The sequence below is a fragment of the Equus quagga genome, chromosome 8 (assembly GCF_021613505.1).
Source record: "Equus quagga isolate Etosha38 chromosome 8, UCLA_HA_Equagga_1.0, whole genome shotgun sequence".
NCBI classification, from domain to species: Eukaryota; Metazoa; Chordata; class Mammalia; order Perissodactyla; family Equidae; genus Equus; species Equus quagga.
The window spans coordinates 117,675,182-117,696,990 of NC_060274.1; the positions used below are offsets into that span (position 1 = coordinate 117,675,182).

A 21,809-nucleotide genomic window follows, 5' to 3' on the forward strand; every position below is an offset into this window, starting at 1 on the left:
AGCTTGCTGTCCTCCATCCACAATACATCCTCTCCCGTCAGGGCCACAGCCATCTCCTGTGTGGTCATCGAGGCTTAAAATCCCCAAGACCTGAAAAAACGCAAAACCCCCCCAACACCTCTGCCCTCCTCCCTGAGCCCCAAGTGCACAGCTTCTTCAGTGGTGGAGGAAACAGCACAATTGCTCACACTCACCTCTGTCTAAGAAGCCCCCTCCCCAGCCTGAGGCAGCGTGATTCCATACCTTAAAGCCGGGGTCCGGCAGGGCCGAGGGGTCCCAGTGGGCTGGGATGCTCTTTGGGCCTGGAAGCTTGATGCCGCTACAGGATATAAGCAAAAACACTGAGACGTTTTGTTCTCAGACATAAGCATATCTATCATGGGTGGCCTCCACATCTTGAGTCTCAGCATATCATTTTGCAAAAGTGGGGAGAAGGCAAGGAAGCACATAACCACACTAGCTGCCACCTGAGAGCACTTGCATCTTTGCCTGTGTGGCCAACACTGAAACAATGAGGCATGAGGGATCCCTTTCTCACCTGGATCCCACTTCCTGCACAGAAGGGAGAGAGCATCTGATAAAGTAGCACAAACCCTTATCCACAATCTTATTAAAAACAGCCTCGATGAAGTGTAATTGTATTCAAAAATATTTTTAAAAACATAAAATTGATGTCAAAACTCATTTGGCAACATAAATTTGACTTAAACTGCTAAGAGGCTATTTGTGATCATTATATATCCTTCTTAAAGTGACTACGTATACTTTTTACTGCAGAAATATTAGCATGTTCAATTACAGGGTGTCATATAATACAAACACCACATAATCTTTCTAAAAATAAAAATAAATAAATATAAACTGAGTTTTAAAAGATATGTGGCCCAAAAGGTTTAGGAACAAAGACTGTGAAGCTGTAATTCCAAATCATTCCTACTCCCTTTCAGAATGCTCTGTTCTTCCTACATTAGATCTACCTTCTGTTTCTGCTGGCATGAGACATGTACCTTCATCCTAAGCCTCAAAGAACTCCCACAAATAACTTTCCTAGGAAAATGGCACAGTTTAAAAATAACTAAGCAAGGTCCCACAAGCAAGAACAGCCAGAAACAGACCCATGAAGACTTAAGATGCTGAAATTATCAGGCAGATTATAAAACAACAACTATTCTATGTTTAAAGAAATAAAAGAAAAAATTTTAAAACATATGCAAGGAAGAGGAAACTATAAAAAGACCTGAAAGGTTTGAAAAAGAACCAAATACAACTTGTAGAAACGAAAAACACAATCCTTGATAGTAAAAATCAACAGACAGGCTTACTAGTAGATCAGACCACCTGAAGACAGAATGAGTGAGCTGAAAGATATGGGAAGTGAAATTATCCAGAATGTGGCCCACAGCAATAACAAGATGGAAAACGTGGAGAGGAAGCTGAGATGTGGAGAAGCGAGTAAGAAGGCCTGAATCTGCTCAGAGCCTAACTGAAGCTCCAAAAAGAAGAGAGAGAACAGGGTGGAGGCAATTTTCAAAGAGAACTAATGAGACACACCAACTCACAAGTTTAAGAAGCCCAAAGACTCTCCAAGAGGATAAACAAAAATACCCACCCAGACACACCACAGTGCAAGTGCATATCACCAAGACAAAGAGAAAGTCTTAAAAAGTAGCTGGGGGAAAAAAGAGTGATTCTAGAAAAGCAGCACCAGTTGGACAGACAGCTCATTTGCCAAAGCAGCAATGGAAACCAGAGGACAGCAGAGTGATATCTTCAGTGTTCCAAGAGTGAAAATATCTTTCAGGACTGACAGCAAAATACAGATGTGAGTAATTTTAAAATAAAGTGTGAGTAAATTTAAAATAAAATAACAGGGTCCCGTGAAGTTAAAAAAAACAAGTTGCAAGGAAGGTAAATGGAATAAAAGTAAATGAAGGACCTTATATTAGTTGATAGGAGGGCAAAGATATTGATTGACTTACACCTAAGTGAAGAACACATGTTATCATTTCTAGTGTGGCCTTTTAAAAAAATAGTAATACTAACTGCCAAACAAGTAGAGGGGGGAAAAAATGAAATGACAAAAAATATCTACAAGGAGGTAAGAAAAGAAAAAATACGACCCAATCACATGAATAAAACATTTTCACAGAGGATAGAATGATAGTAAGGAACTAAACCAGATACGTGATGTGTAAATGTTGTCTCAAACTTTACATGAAACTCCTGTATTATGACTTCTGAACATGGAAATCATACTCTATGACCCTGTTAATTGTGTAAACAGAGAAGCTGTTTCTGAAGGTGACCCACCCTATGAGTCCTGGTTGGCCATGGAGGCCCAAGCAGACTTGCCTGCTGGAGTTATGACAACCAGCTACTGCCATACGAGTCAGAGGGAAGAACCGAGCACTTCACTGCACATAATACGTGCGACTCTAAGGTTACGGAGAGGGGAGATCCTCAGTTACTCATACCTTAGTCTGAATTTGACCAAAATAATCACATTTATTTCTGATGTATGGTATCTGCTTGTGGTCCCCTGAAGTCTAAGTTAGAGAGATGAGAAGAGATCCAGTCTCAGAAAGAAGACAGACAGATTTTTCCAAACTGTGCCTAGTTTAGGCTCTGGATAGAGAAAGAATCAAAAATAAGTTCCAGAAGTAGGAGCAGTCACAGTTAACCAAAACTCTAAATCCAGAAGCAATACATAGAAGAAACTGATACATTTAGCTAAAAAAATAAAATAAAAAACAAGTATTTCTGCATGGCAAAATATTTCATAAACAAAACCAAAAGGCAAATAACAAACCAAGAGAAAATATTTGCAATTTATATAAGAAACTGAGGGCTGATCTCCCTAATCGATGAAAGGCTCTTAATATATAAGAAAAATGCCAAAAAGTTGATAGAAAAATGGACAAAAACACAAACAGTCCACAGAAAAAGAACGGCGAACGGCCGTTACATGTTGGGGAAAAAGCATTAAAGCTCACTCATGAGAGACAGCAAATTAAAATACACTGCGAAACCCTCTCCCACCAATGAGAACGGCAAAAGTCCAAGAGCCTGACAACTCGCTCTGGCAGGAAGGCCGAGGGAAACAGGCACCTCATGCGTCCTGGGGTATGTGCATGACCATGCAACCCCCTGAAGAGGAACCAGCACTTACCTTCTAGGTCTCTAACCTGATGACCCACCCCCACGAATGTGAAACAGCACAGACAGCAGATGGCCCACTGTGGCATTACACTTGTAACAGCAAAAGACTGAAACAACGCAAAACATCCTCCAGAGGGGACAGATTAAATAAACTATGGGATGGACATGTGATGCCGAACCATGAAAACAGAAACAGAATTCTGAAGACTTCAACATACTGAAATGGCATAATTATTTTTAAGTGAAAAAGAAAAGGTACAGAACAGTACATATAAATGTTACCTTTAGTGCAAGAAAAGCGAAATAAGAAAACACTTATATATATGCATTTGCTCATTTTTACAAGAAGAAACATAGTAAAGATAAACTAGAAACTAATGAAAATGGTCACCCACCATGGAAACCAGGTGGAGCCAACAGGGAGGAGGATACTGACTACTGAGTATACCTTTTTCTATAGTTGAGACATTCAAATCTGTAAATTTTTCATATGTAGTCAAAATTAAATTTTAATTAAAAAGAGAAATAAGACATATTTAGCTTCAAGGAAACAGGGAGGGGCAACCCCAGGACCTGACTCAAAAGGCACTTGATGTTCTTGGATTGATAATACCTTTCCCCTCTAGCTTGTACCAACTCTTCTTTAAATGACCTTGCCGTGCTCCACAAACACAGCCACTAAAGTCCCTCTGTGAAACTGTAAAAGAACCAGCAGCAACACTATCAGTTCTCCGTGAAACAGAAATGAGCCAGACTTCTCCAGCTAATGGAAGGTATAGCCGGCGAACAGCAAGACTGGCTAAAGCCCAGCACAGGCTGTCACACAGGACTGTTAACGGGCACTCTGGTATCTCTCACCACCCAGGCTGCCCTCCCCCATTACGTGGCTGTGTGGTTTGGAGGGAACTGACCCCTCCCCCAGCCCCAACCCCATCACTCTTGCCCCAAGCCTGAAACACTCCTGGTTCAGAAGGGGTCTGATTAGTGCAAAGCTCAAGAATTTGTCTTCATCAGCTGCAGAAGGGCCTGGGCCCTCTCCTAAATGCTTACAAGGCCTACCCTAGTGGCCCTACCCTAGTGGCTCCTGGCAGCCATTCTGTGACATAAGGGAAGGATGAAGCTGGCCCATGAGTGCCTGCAGCATCCATTTTTGGTTTTACAGTATTCCATGATATTCAAGTACTGAAATACATGGGTTTTTATTGGTGTAATTCCATTATTTCAACATTTAAAAAAATTTAGGTCTATGACTCAATTATCCACCTGAAAACATAAACTGATAAGCTGGTTTCAGGTCTAGCCTGGCTTGCAGATCACAAGCAGCCTTATAATTATGTATTACAAAGCTTCCACCCACAGGAATAATTCTCTCCCTGGTCAGAAGCCTTTCCCAACTAATGGAACGTGAATAACAGTAGTCAAATTGCTACAGATGAGACTGCACTGGAACTATCATTCATTCATGATGCAAAGAGGAACCTAAAATGCTTTGTTAGAACCAAAAAGCATGAAAAAATCTAACTCTACAAACAAAACAAACAAACAAATAGAAAAACCCAAAGAACTGTTTAAAAGATCTCCTCCAAGTTATAAAACAAAAGATACAATCACTTGAAGATGGAAACAGAGGGAGAATATTAGGACTTAGATGATTACTATTTCCTTGCCATTCTCTAAGTTAGTCTAAAGTCAGACACAACTTTTTTGGCTTCTGGAAAAAGCACGAGAACATCTTCATGACTCAGTAACACTACTGGCACACCTAAAATATCTAATTATGTGATTTTTTTCCCAGTGTCTTGGTGTTTTTTTCCTTTATGTTGTCTTTGGTTTGTCACTTTAATGTTTTATTAATTGCATCTGCATCATCAGAATGATAATACATCTAACACCTTTTTATAAATTTACATTATATTTCATAGTTTTATAATACATGCTAATATTTTTCTATTTGAAATGTGGTAAGTGTACATTGATTTTCCAGTCTCATGAATTCTCAGTCCCTTTATAGAACACGGATATTAACACAGCACTTTGGTGTTGAGTGAAGGAAAGTTCAGATATACATGGAGGAGGGCGGGGCACAAAATACTCTGAGACAGAGAGTGCTAGAGCATTCAGTTACACGGCCAAGAAACCCCGTTTAATGTTTCAGCCAGTCTGGGTGGGTTTTCTGTACTTGCAGCAGAGCACATCCCAAATGACACACATGCTAAGTAACACGTGCCCCAAATGACACCTACCAGGTTCGTTTCACTTTCACATCCTGGGGAGACACATATTTGGGTCTTCGGCAAACTTTTCTGACTGTACCATAGACCAGGTTTTTCTGAATGAAGGCTGAGAAAAAAAACCATTTACACGCACAGGATGACAATGTTTTATAAACACAAATTAAATGGGCTGGCAATCTAATCCAAATGTGTGAAGCCCAGAATCAGTCTGCTAAACATAAGGCAGTTTTACACATTTCAAATATTCATAAAGAAAATAGGTATCCTTAGGAGACTGGGTTTAATGAATAGATGAATGATTAGTAATTGACATATCAATTATACATGAGCGCTTTTAAATTGTTCTTTCCAATCTTGTTTAAACTATTATTTTGCTTAGCAATTTTTCCCAGCTTGGATATAAAAAAGCTTCAGCCCAGTCTGAGACCAAATTACCACATCTTGAGCTAGTGGGATTTAGAGTTAATATAATAATTTTACTCTTAAGACTTTTTTTTCTTAGTTTCACTAAACTGACTCTATAGCAGTATTTCTCAACCTTTTTAAACCTGCACCACCTTTAATAAACAAAATTCTTGCTCCACACCCACTCCCAAGCTCCTCTGATTTATCCTGGGCGGGGGGGAACACTGCCCCTTAAGTTAAAAAGTCAGGAATACCCACAAGTTAGATTACATGTCCCCAACCACCAGGAAGACCTTGTCAAGTCTTACTTTTTTGCATTTAGAATATAAAAATTTTTTTTATTTAAAAAACATTTTCATATTAATTTGTAGACGTCTATAACTTACCTTACTGCATTTGAGCATATACTTCATGATCACCTAGGTGGTGTACCTTGTGCTGTAGCCCACATGGTCAACAAGAATGGGCACTCCTGGGGGGTCCTCCACATTCTAATCAGGAGCCCATAATCCAGACATGGCTACCACAACCCCTTCTGTTACCCACCACTCAACCTCCCATCAATATTCTGCTAATTAGCATACTAATGGATTTTTATTGGTCTGTTCACTAACACTGTGATGAATCTCAAATGGCTCTCACTGGTGAAATTAAAAGTTTTCAAGATATATAGACCGGCTAAATGTATGTGAGACCCATTCCCTACTCTCCCATGGACAGGGTAAAGCGAAGCTTGTTCCCTAACTTCCCCCTAAAGAAGATACACTAGGCTAAGTCCTTAAACAAGTCCTGACCTTGGGGATTCTGCCCCTCTGATGCCAACTAACAGATGTCAGAATTCTGCCTCTGGAATCTTGGCATTTGCCTTGAATGACTCTTTTGGGACAAGAGCCCTAAGAGGACAGAGCTGAGTCTTCCCCAGTCCTACAGAACAAGTCATTTGGCCTGTTGTGTGTGCTTCTGTACTTACTTCTTAATAAATATTTAGTTACTAAGTGTGGGTGGCAAATTTGGGTCTGAGACTTGCTGTCACTATACCTAGTAGTGAAGTTGGGAGAAAAGAAGCTAACTTATCTCAAACTAGTTCTGTGGCTACTGTTATCCACCACCAACAAAAAAAGAACTGCCCATCCAAGTGAACTTAGGTCTGTCTGCGGTGAACACACATTTCCTGCAGTTTGCAGTAAACTGCATGCGTGTGCTCTTCCCCAACCTCCTCCTGACTTATGTCCCCTGGGGGTGCTGTCTAGGTTGAGAATGGTAAAGGCTGCATACGACATTTCTGGTTTATTTGTTTTGATATTTGCCACATACTTAAAAGAAATATTTCTAACTGTTGTCGGCAGCAGTCAGATAGGTGCCAGTTATGTCCACTTGAACTCAGGACTGCCCTGAAGGTCATTAGTTCATGTGTCCCTCATTGTCCTCTGTAGTGCACTTGCGTTTATCAGACTGTGGACTGCAAACCACCTCACACATACTTGGCCTTCTCCAGCAGATGCTGAAGGCTGGCAGGCAGCTCTCACTGCAGAGGAGAAGAAATTCCAGGTTCTCTGAAGGGCACACCGAGGGGGCAGTGATTCCACATTAAGCAAAACCACAAGCAAAACCAACTGGCTAAAAGCAGGCAGGCAAAGTAGGTTTAGGATAATTCACCAAAGACACTTTGCTGCCCTCCAAATAGAAGGTCCACAAGAATAGAGAAGACAATAAACTGGGTTTAAAGGAAGGCCCACTTAATTCCCTTAAAAAGCGCTGAACATTCACAAGGATTCAATGTGAATTTAAAGGCAAAACTAAATTGAACAAGACTGGACTGATAAATCCATGTGAAAACGGCTTAAGAGAAGCCACAGAAAAACTAAAACTTAAAAATCCTCACAAATTGGTCACTGGAAGAACTGGCTAAAGGGTGTTTGGCCTCTTTCTGTCTGTCTATCAAGGCAAGCAGGACAAGTCATTTAAGGCCCAGTTTCAAGACACCACGAGCACACGAAAATCCGCTCCCTAGCAGCTTTTAATTACAGCGTGTGTATACCACGTGTTTAACCTGGCAGTCCATCTGTGCCGAAGACGCCTACAGAAAAGATATTAATGCTGTCCCATGGGGAGGGACAAGCCTGAGCTGCACAGCAGAACTGCTGATACTTGTCAGGGACTGAGGTTAATCCTCAGACACAGAGAGACTTGTCCATGGCCTACAGGACAACCACCACTGCGCACGTGCTGACCCTCCACGCTTTGGGCTCCTATCCCCTCCTCAGGGTCCTCTCTTCTCACTCCCCTAGGCAGCTTCTCCTCCATCCCGCTGGGCTGGCATCATCTGTTTTCAAGGCCATCTCCCTTCCAGAGGGGCAGTACTTTAGGAGCAGGGACCACCCCTCCCTCTTCTTTCCTGGCCCTCAATGTGTATACAGAGCTTCTCCAGGGTTAATGTGCAAAAGGCAGAGCCAACAGATGGCCAGGCCCTGCTGGGAGAGGGCAGTGGGTCAGGAAGTACCTCTGAAGTCTAACTCGTATTTGTGCTTTCCGGCCTGGAACTTCAGAGTGGCTGCCTGGGCGTCAGACCCCGACGTGCAGTAGGCCAGGTAGGCCTTCTCCAAATCGCTGCTGCTGACGTTAGTCACAGGGTGCTCCATGCCCTGCAAGGAAAAACCAGATACTTCATGAAGGCAAGAACAGATGATGATGAAGAAAGACGCTAGGTGCTGTCCATGCCACACCACAGACATGTCCACAGTAGATATTCATGTCATAGAGGAGGTGGAGGAGGGAAGAGGCAGGGAGCAGGGGTGTGGCAGGAGGCGTGGAAGAGAAGCTGACACGACTGCCTCCTAAAAGCTGCCAGGGAAAATGGAAGACAGTAAATATGGGTCTTGCCAACCAGGATAAGTGGGATGGGAGCAATGGAAGAGAGGGCATTCAGACTACCCAAAATGGATGATACAACCATTCAAATGAAGGTGAAACACCGACACTAAACTCTCAAATGCTGCTTGACTGGCGGCCTGAGCAATGCTGCCTCTTCTCCACCTATTCTTGTTCCTACCATCCCTGAATCAGAGCTCAGGCCTTCTCCTCGTTTTCTTTTTCTGGTCCCTTGGAGAGCTCTTCTATTTTTTCCAATTACCCATTTTGATCTCTCGTTCTCTCTTCAATTACTTACAAAACATCTAAGATTTGGGGATGGAATAACTGAGTTTGAATTCTGGCTCCTAAATCTGTTTATAACCTCGGTGAGTTATTTTAACCTCTCTGAACCTCAATTATCTCAACTCTATAACAGGAATAATAATACAACTTAAATCATCCTCATATCATCACACAACAGTACCATCCCATCCTCAAAGGGTTGGGAAAATAATTAAAATAAGGCATGCAGAGCACTTAGAATAGTGTCTAGAACAAAAAGCAAAGGTTTCAGAAATCTCAGATGGGTTATCTGGATACATGAGTCTGAAGTTTGAAGAGAAATCTGGTCTGGAGACAGAGATGCAGAGATCACTCAAAGTGGCCACCACTGTCAACAGAACGGGAGTATGAGCTGGACCCCAGGAAACTCCAATATTCACAAAGGGGAGTGAAAAAAAGAAGCCTGAGGAGGAGCAAGAAAGCCAGGAGAGTGAGGAAGGACTGGACAACAGGCTGGAAATGCCACAGGATTTGGCACCTGGCCCTTTGCCAGTGTCTACGGCATGGCAAGGGCTGTGCCTGGCCAGGTCCCACCTCCTGTAGGTGCACCATGAATACTGACCAGACAAACAAGTAATGGGAATAGAAGTCAGATTCCGGTGAGTGGTGGAATTAACAGGGGTCTTTCTTCCAGGCAGAGATGGATGAGTTGTTCAGGTACGAAAGGGTGAGGGCAACTATGGGGCTCTTAGATCACGGCAAAGGAGTTCACAGGAAAGGGGGAAGGTGCACAAGGTAAATCAACCTGAGAAGTCTGTTGAGAATAATCTAAAGAGGATACAGTTTGGGGTAATGCAGCCTCCTGCAGCCCAATACCTCAGGGATGTCAAGTTTAACGCAGGAAAACTCAGTGCGCCAAGCACCGTAATACCTTTATAAACAAGATTAGGTTATGGGCTAAATTGTTTCCCCCCTCAAAAAATATATGTCGAAGTCCTAACCCTCAGGACCTCAGAATGTGACCTTATTTGGAAATAGGTCATTGCAGATGTAATTAGTTAAAATGAGATCATAGTGGAGTAGGGTGGGCCTTAATTCAAATGACCAACGTCCTTATAAGAGAATGACCACATTCAGACAGACAGAGGGGGAATGCCATGCAATGACAAGGCAGAGACTGGAGTGATGCAAACACAAGACAAGGAACACCAAAGATCACCAGCAAACCACCAGAAGCTAGGGAGAGGCAAGGAAGGATTCCCCTCCAGGTCTCCGAGGGAGAATGGCCCTGCCAACACCTTGATTTCAATTTCCAGCTTCAGAGCTGAAAGACAATAAATCACTGTTGTTCTCAGCCACCCAGTTTGTGGTACTTTTTTACGGCAGCTAGGAACTTAAGAAAGTGGAGGCAATTTGGACTTGAAATTTGGGGGCACATTCCAAGCTCAGGCAGAAAAGAACCTAGCTTTTCTGAGAATCAACAGAAAACGGTCTTGAACTACCTTAGCAGAAAACTATGACAGAAATCCAAATATGAGGTGACACCAGAAGTGTATAGGAAAGGAAGAGCTAGAATGGACAGGTCATCCTATGAGGGGGTCCAGCCAATGGTACAAAATGAGACCACGCAGCCGAAAGTCACCAAGTCCACACATGCACATCCGTACCCACCAGTACATGATGTGTCAACAATACCCACATACAGGTCATCCCCAGAGACTCTCCCTGTTCTAAACAAGGTTATGCACTCCAACTATACTGCTTAATAAAAGAGTAGCAGCATTAAAAAAAGGGGAAAACCCTAAGTGTGGGGTATTGGGAGGAGAAAGGCCTCCAGTCCCCAAAGTTGTGATGACCCAGTTTGCAAAGTCACCCAGGGAAACTTACTTTCTCTTGTGTTGCCCCCAGGGTCCCGTGTCATCCCACTCGGAGCCCAGGGAGCCTGTCTCCCCCAGAAGAGGGACAAACCACCAGCGGGATCATCAGAGGCTGTTACATTTGCTAAGTGCTTCTCGCCTGCCATGTTGTCACCAGCTAAGCTTGATTCATGGAGCCTGACCAGCCCGTCATCCTCTCCCCTCCTGCTCCTTACCAAACCGAGAGCAAGGCTAGAGAGCCTCCCTAAACAAATCTACAGGGAAGGGAAGGCGGAAGGAATCCCAGGATGCTCAAGAAGAGGAGATGGGTGGGGAAGGGGGTGGATAGAGCAGCCGACGAGGAAAGGCTGGTGCTGGAAGAAACGGAGGAGAAGGATGAGGTCTCAAGGCCACCAAGAGTAACCAGGTCCAACTGACCAGCTGGCACGGGGCAACAGTATCTCTGTCCTTCAATCAGCCAATGTCTATGTCCTCAGGACCTGCTAGGCACAGGCACTGTCCTCGGCATGGGAATACATCAGTGGCAAAAGAGAGACAAAGCTCCTGCCCTCATGCAGCCCACATGACAGTATCCCCAGAGAAAAAGATATTCTAAGTGGAGATAAGAGCAAGAAACTAAAGCTTTAATACAGCCTCTCACAACCCAGAAGAGTACAAATGTCTATCAGACCACGCATCCCAATTTTCATTTTGGAGAGGCTGTCCCTATAGAAATGGTGACCTCCCTGTACTTGTACCTCTACAGGTGACCAGGGGGCTCCTTTTAATCTAATCCATCAATGAACATCTTCAAACAACTGATACTAACAGTTGTTGGATCCAGATTCCAAATCAATACCTGAAATAAGTCAATTTTCTTATACTTGCCCCCTTCTGTAAAGTTGCTGCTAGAGGGAAGGCAGAGAGCCTACTTTGAAAAGCCTTAAACTTTATTCTGCAGCTACACAAACACTCCTGCACACATAGCACTTGCTCCAGTTACCCATTCAACAGTAGGAGAGGCATCTTTCTACTTCATTTAACAAAACCAATGAAGAAAGGTGATCTCACTACAACTTATATTCATTCAGTTCTCATGAGCCAACAGATAGCCAATCGTCCAAAAATGGAACCTCATACAAATGAACTCCAAATGATCTAATTTTGCCATAATTCCCTTAAAACCCGTGAGTCATACAAGGACCTGGGGATTCTTGGTGCTGTAAAGGACCCCTCGGAACAATCCTTGTGCTCATGTTTGGAACGGCTCCTCTAGTACTGATCCTTGGGAGGAAATACTCACCTTCTTTCCATGACACTTACTTGTCTTCCATATTCCTGCCAAGAACCAAACTCATCGGTCCAGTACCAAACCCAGTCAGTGGTGAGGATGAAGTGTGGAGGTTTGGTGACTGAGGAGGCTGTGGAGAGGCGACGAGCCCGGGCTGCGCCAAACATCATGGAGTCGAAGTTCAGACAATCAAAGTGAAAGTTACTGGCCGACTCAGCACACAGGATCCTGCAAAAGAACATGAGAAGTAGACTGAAAATTCCACCAGCCAAATGAACACAGGTCCCTCAGCTTCCACTTGTGGTCTTCTAGATGCCCAGCTGGTAGATATGAATGTAAATGGGACATTTACATTAAAAAAAAAAAGTCTCCAAGGTGGGAAGGAGAGGACTGCTTTTAAGATCAGTTTTGCTGTGCAAAAATAAAATCAGGGTAATATGGAGCCACATTATCATGACATTCACTATGCAGAAAATGTTAGTTAAAATATTCTTTTTAAAAATGCATTCCTGAGCTAGCAAGAAAGTGAAATCCCTAGAAGCTAAAAATAACAAGTTAACATATATTGAGTGTTTAGTGTGTGAGCCAGACCCTGTATTAAGTGTTCTATACGTATTAAGGGATTAAGTCTTCATAACCCCATGAGGTTGAGACTGTTATCTCCATTTCACAGATGGGAAAATAGAAGCCTAGGAAGGTTAAGAAACCTGTCTAAGGTCAAACAGCTAACAGACGGTAGAACTAAGGTTTAAGTTAAACAGTTTGGCTACATGGCGTGTACTGTGAGCCACCAGGATTTACTCCCTTTCCAAATAATGTACTGCCCAAAGAGCCAAGGGAAGGTAAAGTGAGACTTCTGCATAAAACCAAGATCCTAAAGACTACACATCCTTAGTGAGGTAGGGTGGAGGGGATCTGCCTTACGAGGGGAGTCAGTAAGGAAACTTGCCTGTATCAATGTTGGCTCTGGATGGAGGAGAAAAAACTTGCCCTGAGAACTTATAAACCACTCAGACCTCACAAAAGTTTCAAGTTGATTCACACTTCCTGTGTGAGAATTAACTTTAAAGAAGCCCCACAGAGGCGGCTCCCAGAGAAGCAAACACAAATTCTCTCTGGAGGAATTCACCTTCAACCCAGACCTCAAAAGAATTTCCACAGATAGTTTCAGCAAACATGAGCTCACAATCAAATAAATCACAAAACACATGTGGAAATTAGATACCATGAGTAAAAGTCAGCAAAAACAAACAGAATCAGTCCACCAAAGACAACAAACATTAGCAATCTTGGATGCAAATATAAAATACATATAAAGTGTTTTAAAAACTAAATTGAGGGCCAGCCCAGTAGCATAGCAGTTAAGTGCACATGTTCCGCTTTGGCAGCACGGGGTTTGCCGGTTCGGATCCCGGGTGTGGACATGGCACTGCTTGGCAAGCCAGGCTGAGGTAGGTGTCCCACATATAAAGTAGAGGAGGATGGGCACAGATGTTAGCTCAGAGCCAGTCTTCCTTAGCAAAAAGAGGAGGATTGGCAGCAGTTAGCTCAGGGCTACTCTTCCCTAAAAAAAAAAAAAACTAAATTGAGTATCAAAAGTATGAGTAAGAATCAGGGGCCGGCCCCGTGGCCAAGTGGTTAAGTTCACGTGCTCCGCTGCGGCGGCCCAGGGTTTGGATCCTGGATGCAGACATGGCACTGCTTGTCAGGTCACATTAAGGCAGTGTCCCACATGCCACAACTAGAAGGACCCACAACTAAGATATACAACTATGTACAGGGGTTTGGGGAGATAAAGCAGGAGAAAAAAAAAAAGGATTGGCAACACTTGTTAGCTCAGGTGCCAATCTTTAAAAAAAAGTATGAGTAAGAATCAAGAGACTATAAGACTATTTGAGTAAGTTTGAAAAAAAAATAGAAATAAAACCTTTAGAAGTAAATAATAATTGAAATTTTAAAATCACAATAGATGGGACACACTGTATCTCAGACAAGGCTGAACCAGTGAATTTAGGGACCAAGGTGAAGAAATTTCCCTAAATGCTGCAGAGAGGATGGAAGAGAAGTTAACAGACATAAAAGATAACATGAGAAGATCTTATATATCTAATCAGAAGTCCAGAGAAGCAAACACGTGAAGAGATCTTGGCTAAGGAGCTACCAGAATTGATTAAACATAAGCCTCTGACTCAGAAAGCACAACAAATTATAAGTAGATTAAATAAAAATAAATCCACACATAGACAGATCTTAGTGAAACTGCACAACACCAAAGAATGACAAGATATTAAAAGGAGTCAGAGAAAAAACAGATTATCTACTGTACTTAGTTGAATTATATCCCCTCAAATGATATACTTAAGTCTTAACCCTTTGTACCTGTGAATGTGACCTTCTTTGGAAACTGGGTCTTTGCAGATGTAATCAAGTTAAAATGAGGTGATAATGGAGTAGGGTGGGCCCTAATCCAATGACTGGTGTCCTTATAAGAAGAAGCAAATTTGGATACAGACACCATGACACATAGGGAGAATGCCATGTGATGACAGACATAGAGAGTGGAATAATGCAGCTACAAAACAAGGCAAGCCAGGGAACAGCAAGGATTGCTGACAACCACCAGAAGCTGGGAAGCAGCAAGGAAGGATCTTCCTCTAGAGCCTTCAGACAGAGCGGGGCCCTGCTGGCACCTTGATTTCTGACTTCTAGCCTCTGGAACTGTGAGAACATAAATTTCTGTTGTTTTAAGCCACCAAGTTTATGGTAATCTGTTACAGCAGTCCTAGGAAACTAATAGAGCCACATTTAGACTGACAGCTAACTTCTACATAGAAGCAATGGAAGCCAGAAAACAATGGAATCATCTTTGAAGAGCTAAAAGAAAATACTCAATAAAACTATCTTTCAAGAAGGGGATGAAATAAAGACACTTTCAGACAAACAAAAAACACATCTGTCACTAGACTCTCACCAAAGCAACTTCTAGGAGATGAACTTAAAGAAGGAAAAGGACGTAGGAGGAAACAGGAGCAAAGGAATGGTGAGCACAAAACAAATGATAAATATGTAAATTTAAGCAAAGATTGACACTAATTTCTAACTTGTGGGATTAAATAAACAATAGAAGCAACACATATAGCACATCTTATGTGCCTGCCCTTGTTCTGAGTGTTTTACATATACTAACTCTTTTAATTTTCAAGATAGCCCTTTGATGTAGGAACTATTATCTAATTTGACATATGGAGAAACAGAGGCTGGGTTAAGTAATTTGCCCAAATTCATAGAAGTAGTAAATAAGTTTGAATGGAACTAGTCAGTTCAAGACTCTTCTATTGTTCAAAAGAATGATAAAAAGTAATGATTGGCTTAAGTTTTAGGCTAAAGGTTGCTAACTTAAAGAACCTGTTTAGATTTCTAACCACTAGAAGAGTATGCAACTCCCAAACTAGTAGATAAGGAAAAAAAAAAAACCAAGTGAGGGAAAAAAAAAACCTAAGAGAAGACCAAAAAGAGAAAAGAAATATAGAAAAAGGTCAAATAGCAAAAACTAAGATGGACAGTAGAAATAAATTCCAATGTATAGGTAATGACAATAAATATAAATTAACGGACGTTAAGCACACATGGAACTTTTACCAAAACTGACCACATACTACACCATAAAGCAAATCTCAATAAAATTCAAAGAACCTGTTATTATTAGGTCTATACTTTCTGACTACAATGCAATTCATTTGAAATTAAATAAACTAATTTTAAAATTCTTTTAGAAATAAACCATGGGTCATCTAATATATGAGATCAAAAGGACAGGAGTTGGTTCTTATGAAAAAAAAAGAAAAATACTAATAAAATTAATAAATCTCTTCAAGATTGTTCAACAAAAAAGGAGGGGGGAGAAAAATATTAGAAATGTAAAAGGGGACAAAATTAAAGATGCCATAGACCTAAAAGGGATATTACAAGCAGCTTTATGACAATTCGTTTGAAAATGAACAAACTCCTGGAGAAAAACATAAACTTACCAAAATCAATGCAAAGAAAAATAGAGAAGCTGACTTGCCCTATAACAATTACAAGAAATTGGGTCAGCAGTTTAAAATCTTCTCACAAATTAAACATTAGGCCTAGATATTCTTATAGATACATGATCAATCATTCAGGAAAAAACAATTCTAATTTTATGTAAATTTTTTCAGAGAACAGAAAAAGAAACCATCCCAACCTCTTTTTTATGAGGCTAGAAACTTCTTAAGATATAAATTAGGCAATGATAATATGAAACAATTATAGACCAATCTTACTCAAACATAAATGCAAAAATCTTAAACCAATTACTGGTGTCTAAATTTAGCAGTGTGTTTGTCTGTGTGTCTGTGCATCCCAGCTAAGTATGACTTTAAGCCCAGGAATGTGGTAGACAGTACTAGAAAATTATCGTAATTCACTGCATTAACAAGTAAAGGAGAACAAAACAGGAGCTCTTAATTAATATAGAAACAGCACTCAATAAAATTCAACTTCCATATACAATTTCAAAAAAAACAACTCCTAGCATACTAGGGACAAAATTAGAATTCCTTAACAAGGCCAAAGGTTCCAAACATTTACTCATGCTCAAGGTGAAACATTTAACAGTTACTTGTTTTAAAATTAAGAACGAAAGAAAGTAAAAAGGAATAATATTCCAGCTATCATGACTTGTATTCAGCATGATACAGGAGATCCTGGCACTACAGTAAGTCAATAAAAAGAAATCAAATGTTTAAGAAATAAAAATGCTATTCACAGATTATATTAATTTCTATATAACAAGAATATATAGATAACTATACAGATAACTCAAAAGAATATTGATAATTTATTTGAATTAAGATGTTTTAGTAAACATGCAGGAAACAAGATTCTACAAAAGCCAATTGCATTTCCATGCATCAGCAGACGGAAAATATAACTTTAAAAAATATTTTTTTGAAAAAGGAAGTGAAGAAGGTAACAGATCCCTAAAGGAAAAAAAACTAACAAAAGATATACAAGATTTCAACGGAGAAAATAATAGAACTATTGAAAGATACTAAAGAAGATTAAATAAATGAGATGCTACCAGGTATATGAACAGAAAGTACAGCATCATAAAGATGTCAACTCTCCCAAACTGACAACAGTCAATCAAGTTCCAATTTAAAATATTATACCAAGTTTTCCATGAAAAACTCATCAGTGCCCACCCCTATAGGCCAGATTTTAAAATTTCTAAAGAGAAGCAAAAGACCAAGAAGAGCCAAGACAATGTGAAGAAAAACAAGGTGCGGATTTGCCTTAACAGATACCAAAACTTACTAAAAAGATCTACAAGGTAAGACAGTGTGATATTGATACAAACGGACCAATGAAACAGAAGAGGCCAGAAACAGACTCAGGTGTGTTTGCTAATTGGCACCTGACACAGGTGGCACTGAAAATAGGTGGAAAAAAGATGGCCTACTTTAAAAAGTAGTGTTGGGCAACTGAGTCTGAAGATAAACTATAAAATGTGTTAACGTTTTGCCAAATTTGGCTCAGTCTTGATGGCTTTAAAAACAAACTTTTGGAAGCGGATAGTGGCGATGGCTGCACAACAATGTGAATGCACTTAATGTCACCAAACCGTACACTTAAAAATAGTTAAGATGGGGGCCGGCCTGGTGGAGCAGCAGTTAAGTGTGCACGTTCCACTTTGGCCGCCCGGGGTTCACCGGTTTGGATCCCTGGTGCCGACATGGCACCCTGCTTGGCACACCATGCTGTGGTAGGCATCCCACATATAAAGTAGAGGAAGATGGGCAGGATGTTAGCTCAGGGCCAGTCTTCCTCAGCAAAAAGAGGAGGATTGGCAGCAGTTAGCTCAAGGCTAATCTTCCTCAAAAAAAAAAAAGGTTAAGATGGTAAATTTTAAGTTATGTATATTTTACCACAATTTAAAAAATTTTAAATAATTTTTTAAAAAGTCATCTTTGGCAAAACTGGTAATTCATCTGCATAAGAATGAAACTGGACCCATACTTCACCACATGCAAGGCGAGATTAAATACAGCCCTTAAAATGTTAAGACTTTTAAAAGAAAATTCAGGAAAATTTCTTTATGGTCTTTGGATAAGGAAGGATTTCTTACAGCACAAAAAGTATAAAACCATATGGAAAAGACGGCTAAACACCTTTCTTCATTAAAAGATACCATAAGCTGACAGGAAGAGTTCATTTTCAACACACAATTAACTTCCAGAAATTTAAAGAATTCCTAAAACTAAATAAATAGCTAAAAACATAACCTCCCCTGCCAGGCAAACGGGCAAACTACAAGGAAAGACATTTCACAGCAGAGGAAGCACAAATGGCCAATAAACACATGAAGACACTTTACCTCATTAGGAATCAGGGACACGCAAACTGAGATAGCACTGTACACCCCAGACTGGCAAGAGTTCAGATGACAGGCAATATCAAACATTAGGGAGATGTGTCACTACAGGCTGCTAATGGGGGTGGGAAAGTGGTACAACCACTTTGGAAAACAACCTGGCATCACCTGGCAGAGTTGAGGATGGACCCGGCCTACCTCCCAGAAGTTTCTTCCCTGAACAGCTACCCTACAGACGCCTGTGGGCATGTGCACCAGAAGACAAGCACAATTTGCATGAGTCTCGAGAACAGAGTGATGAGAGAAAGATGCCAGGCCCAACAGTACAGCTATGGCTCCATCAGATGAGGTCCCAGAACAGGCAAGACTAATCTACGGTGATAGACGTCAAAACAGTGGTGGCCTATGGGGGTGGGCACTCACTAGAAGGGGACTTTCTAGGGTGATGAAAATGATCTGGATCAGAGTGTTGGCTACACGAGTGTATGCATTTGTCAAAACTCACTGAATTTAATATCTGTGCACTTCACTCTGTGCAAATTTTGCCTCAGAAAAAAAAGAGAAAGATAAGGGGTGGTGTGTGAGCCGTTTAATCTTCCAAAGGGGGACAATTTGTTTCAGACACTTTATCAGTAGCAATTTGCACATAATTGCACTCTAAGCACAAATTTATTTTATCCACTCAAAAAGTAGGCTCAAAGTCTCTTATTGGCAACATAAAGCAAGTTCAATCCAAGATATAGTATTTGAAAATAAGGCTACTCAGGACTTTCTGAAAATACAGGGACAAACTTTGAAAAATTAAAAAGTTAAAGGCTGAACAATAAATAACTCTATGACTTTACAAGCAAAGGCTACAATTTCACAAATGATTGCCTCTCACTTTTCTGCACTAATCAGTGAGCATATATGTACGTGATCAATCTTAGCAGCAAGTAATTGAGAACTTACTTGCTACCACCAGGTCTTTTTCCCATAGCTCCTCCCCGAAAGGAGGGAAAGTGGGAGAACAGAGGCACCAAACTGACAGTATGAACATTAACTTCCAATTTCCAGCCCAGAGCTTCCACCTCCAGACCAGGCTGCTCAAGTGTGTGTGCGTGTGTGTGTGTAGGCAATCAAAACTAAATCCTGCTGTGTCTAAACTTCCTGCACTGCACAGAAAAGTCAGACATGAAGCAGACACAAGTGACGTATTTCATACCTGTCTTTCCTGGGATTGCTATATGCCTCTTCAATAAGCTCCATTTTGTCCAAATCCTTCCACTTGCCTCTGTCCAAGAATTGCCAACGATATGGCAAATGGAAATGAACTTTATTGCACTTACCTAAAATAAAAATATAAAGAAGTAAGACATCTTGGTAATACATAGCATGGCCTAGCCCCACTGTTCTCAATGGGTGTGGGTGCTGCCCACTGACCTGGGAATGTTTTCATGAAAAGGTCAAAGGCTCCATCCCTGCACGGGGCAGTCTGACTAAGCATTATTGCTATATATGTGGCATGTGGATGGGTAGCAGTCACCAGAAATGGAGCCAGATTCATCTCAACTAGAAATCCATCCCAACCCTAAACATCTGACCACAGGTGGGTCAACGGCATGGTTCCAGCCCACTTTGATCTTTCTAGCTGCTATCACACTCACCCTCTCCTCAGCACATCCCCACGTGCCTGAAGGTACTTACACACACTACTCTGCCCCTGCTGATATACACACAACAGCTGAGGTCTACGGTTTCCAGCCAGCTGCTCCCTTGCACTTCCCACCTGCCTCACCTTGGCTCGTGCTGGCCCCTCACCTGGAATGCCGCCCATACTCTCTCTCTACCTTTTGATATCCTATATGAGGTTCTGGTACATCCGTCCAGAGGAATGTTGTGAGAAGAAAGGAAGACAGCAAAGACAGGCAGGCAATGGGAAGCTCTCTGCATTCTGATACAGACCTACCTCCAAGATATATGCTATTAGTTAGAAAGATACTTGGAACCCACTGGAGCAGGCACTCCTTCAGTGCCTTGCTTGTGCTGGGCAAGCTTGTCATTTGCCCCATGGAACATGAGTGTGGATACAAGGGTTGGAGAGAGAGAGAAGCACATGAGAGCCATCAAAGTCCCCACCCCAGTCCTAGGATACACACTAACTACCCACCCCAGCAAGCAAGATGTACTGTTTCTCCCCCCGACATTAAGCCTGGAATCAGAATCAGCATTCTCCATCAGGCACAGGGCTTCTCAAGAGCCAACACGAGTAGACAACCAAGAGTCACTCAATACATAGGAAAAATAACACGGACAGGCAGCTACTCACACAGAAGAATCAATACCTAAGGAGACAATTAGTAAACAGATCAGGAGTAACAGCTAGAGTTAAACATAAAACTACAAAACTTTTAGGAAAAAAACATGGGGAAACATTTTTGTGGGCTTGGAATAGGCAAAGATTTTTAAGACAGAAAAAACAAACTGTAAAAAGAAAAAACTATTAAGATGGACATCAATATTAAAATTTCTATTCTTCAAAAGACACCATAAAGAAAATGAACATGAAAGACACAGACTGGGAAAATATATTTTCAATACCTATCTCTGACAAAGACTTGTAAAAAGAATGTCTAAAAACTGTTACAACTCAATAACAAGAGACCAAACAATCCACAAAAAATGGGCAAGAGAGTGACAAAAGACCTCATATTGTATGAGTTTGTTTATACGAAATATCCAGGTAAAGCCATAGAGACAACATAAATTCGTGGTTGCCAGAAGCTGGGGGGAGGGGAGAATCGGGAGTAACTGCCAATGGCTACAGGGTTTCTTTGGAGGTGATGAAAATGCTCTAATATTGACTGAGATGGTGGTTGCACAATTCTGTGACTATACTAAAAACTATTAAATGAGTGAACTGTATAGTATGTGAATTATACTCAATATCTCAATAAAGCTGTTATATATAAAAAATAGGCAAAAGATTTAAACAGACACTTCACAGAAGAGGTACAAATGGCCAATAAACACATGAAAATAAATTTTAAATATCATTAATCATCAGGGAGATACAAATTAAAACCACAATGAGATATCACTACTCATTAATTAGAATAGTTAAAATTTAAAAGACTGACAATACTAAGCATTGACAAGGATGCAAAGCAACCGGAACTCTTATACATTGCTGGTGGGAAGGTGAAATATTATATCCATTTTGGAAGACAGTCTGGCAGTTTCTTATAAAGTTAAACACATTTATCATATGATGCAGTAATTCACTTCTGGGTCTTTACCCAAGAGAAGTGAAAACATATATCCAAACAAAAACTTGTACATGAATATTTATA

General features: G+C 41.0%; 1 protein-coding gene across 1 annotated transcript in view; it reads right to left on the bottom strand.

The window, feature by feature from the left end:
* The window catches only part of PARP12 (poly(ADP-ribose) polymerase family member 12), a 38,576-nt gene that overhangs the window by 5,231 nt on the left and 11,536 nt on the right, over positions 1-21,809 (bottom strand). The window contains exons 5-9 of the mRNA XM_046670060.1: positions 19,682-19,805; positions 12,110-12,305; positions 8,299-8,440; positions 5,403-5,499; positions 244-319 (exon numbers count right to left, since the gene is read on the bottom strand). Of these exons, the coding sequence (XP_046526016.1) occupies positions 244-319; positions 5,403-5,499; positions 8,299-8,440; positions 12,110-12,305; positions 19,682-19,805 (635 nt within the window). The remainder of the gene's footprint in view (positions 1-243; positions 320-5,402; positions 5,500-8,298; positions 8,441-12,109; positions 12,306-19,681; positions 19,806-21,809) is intronic.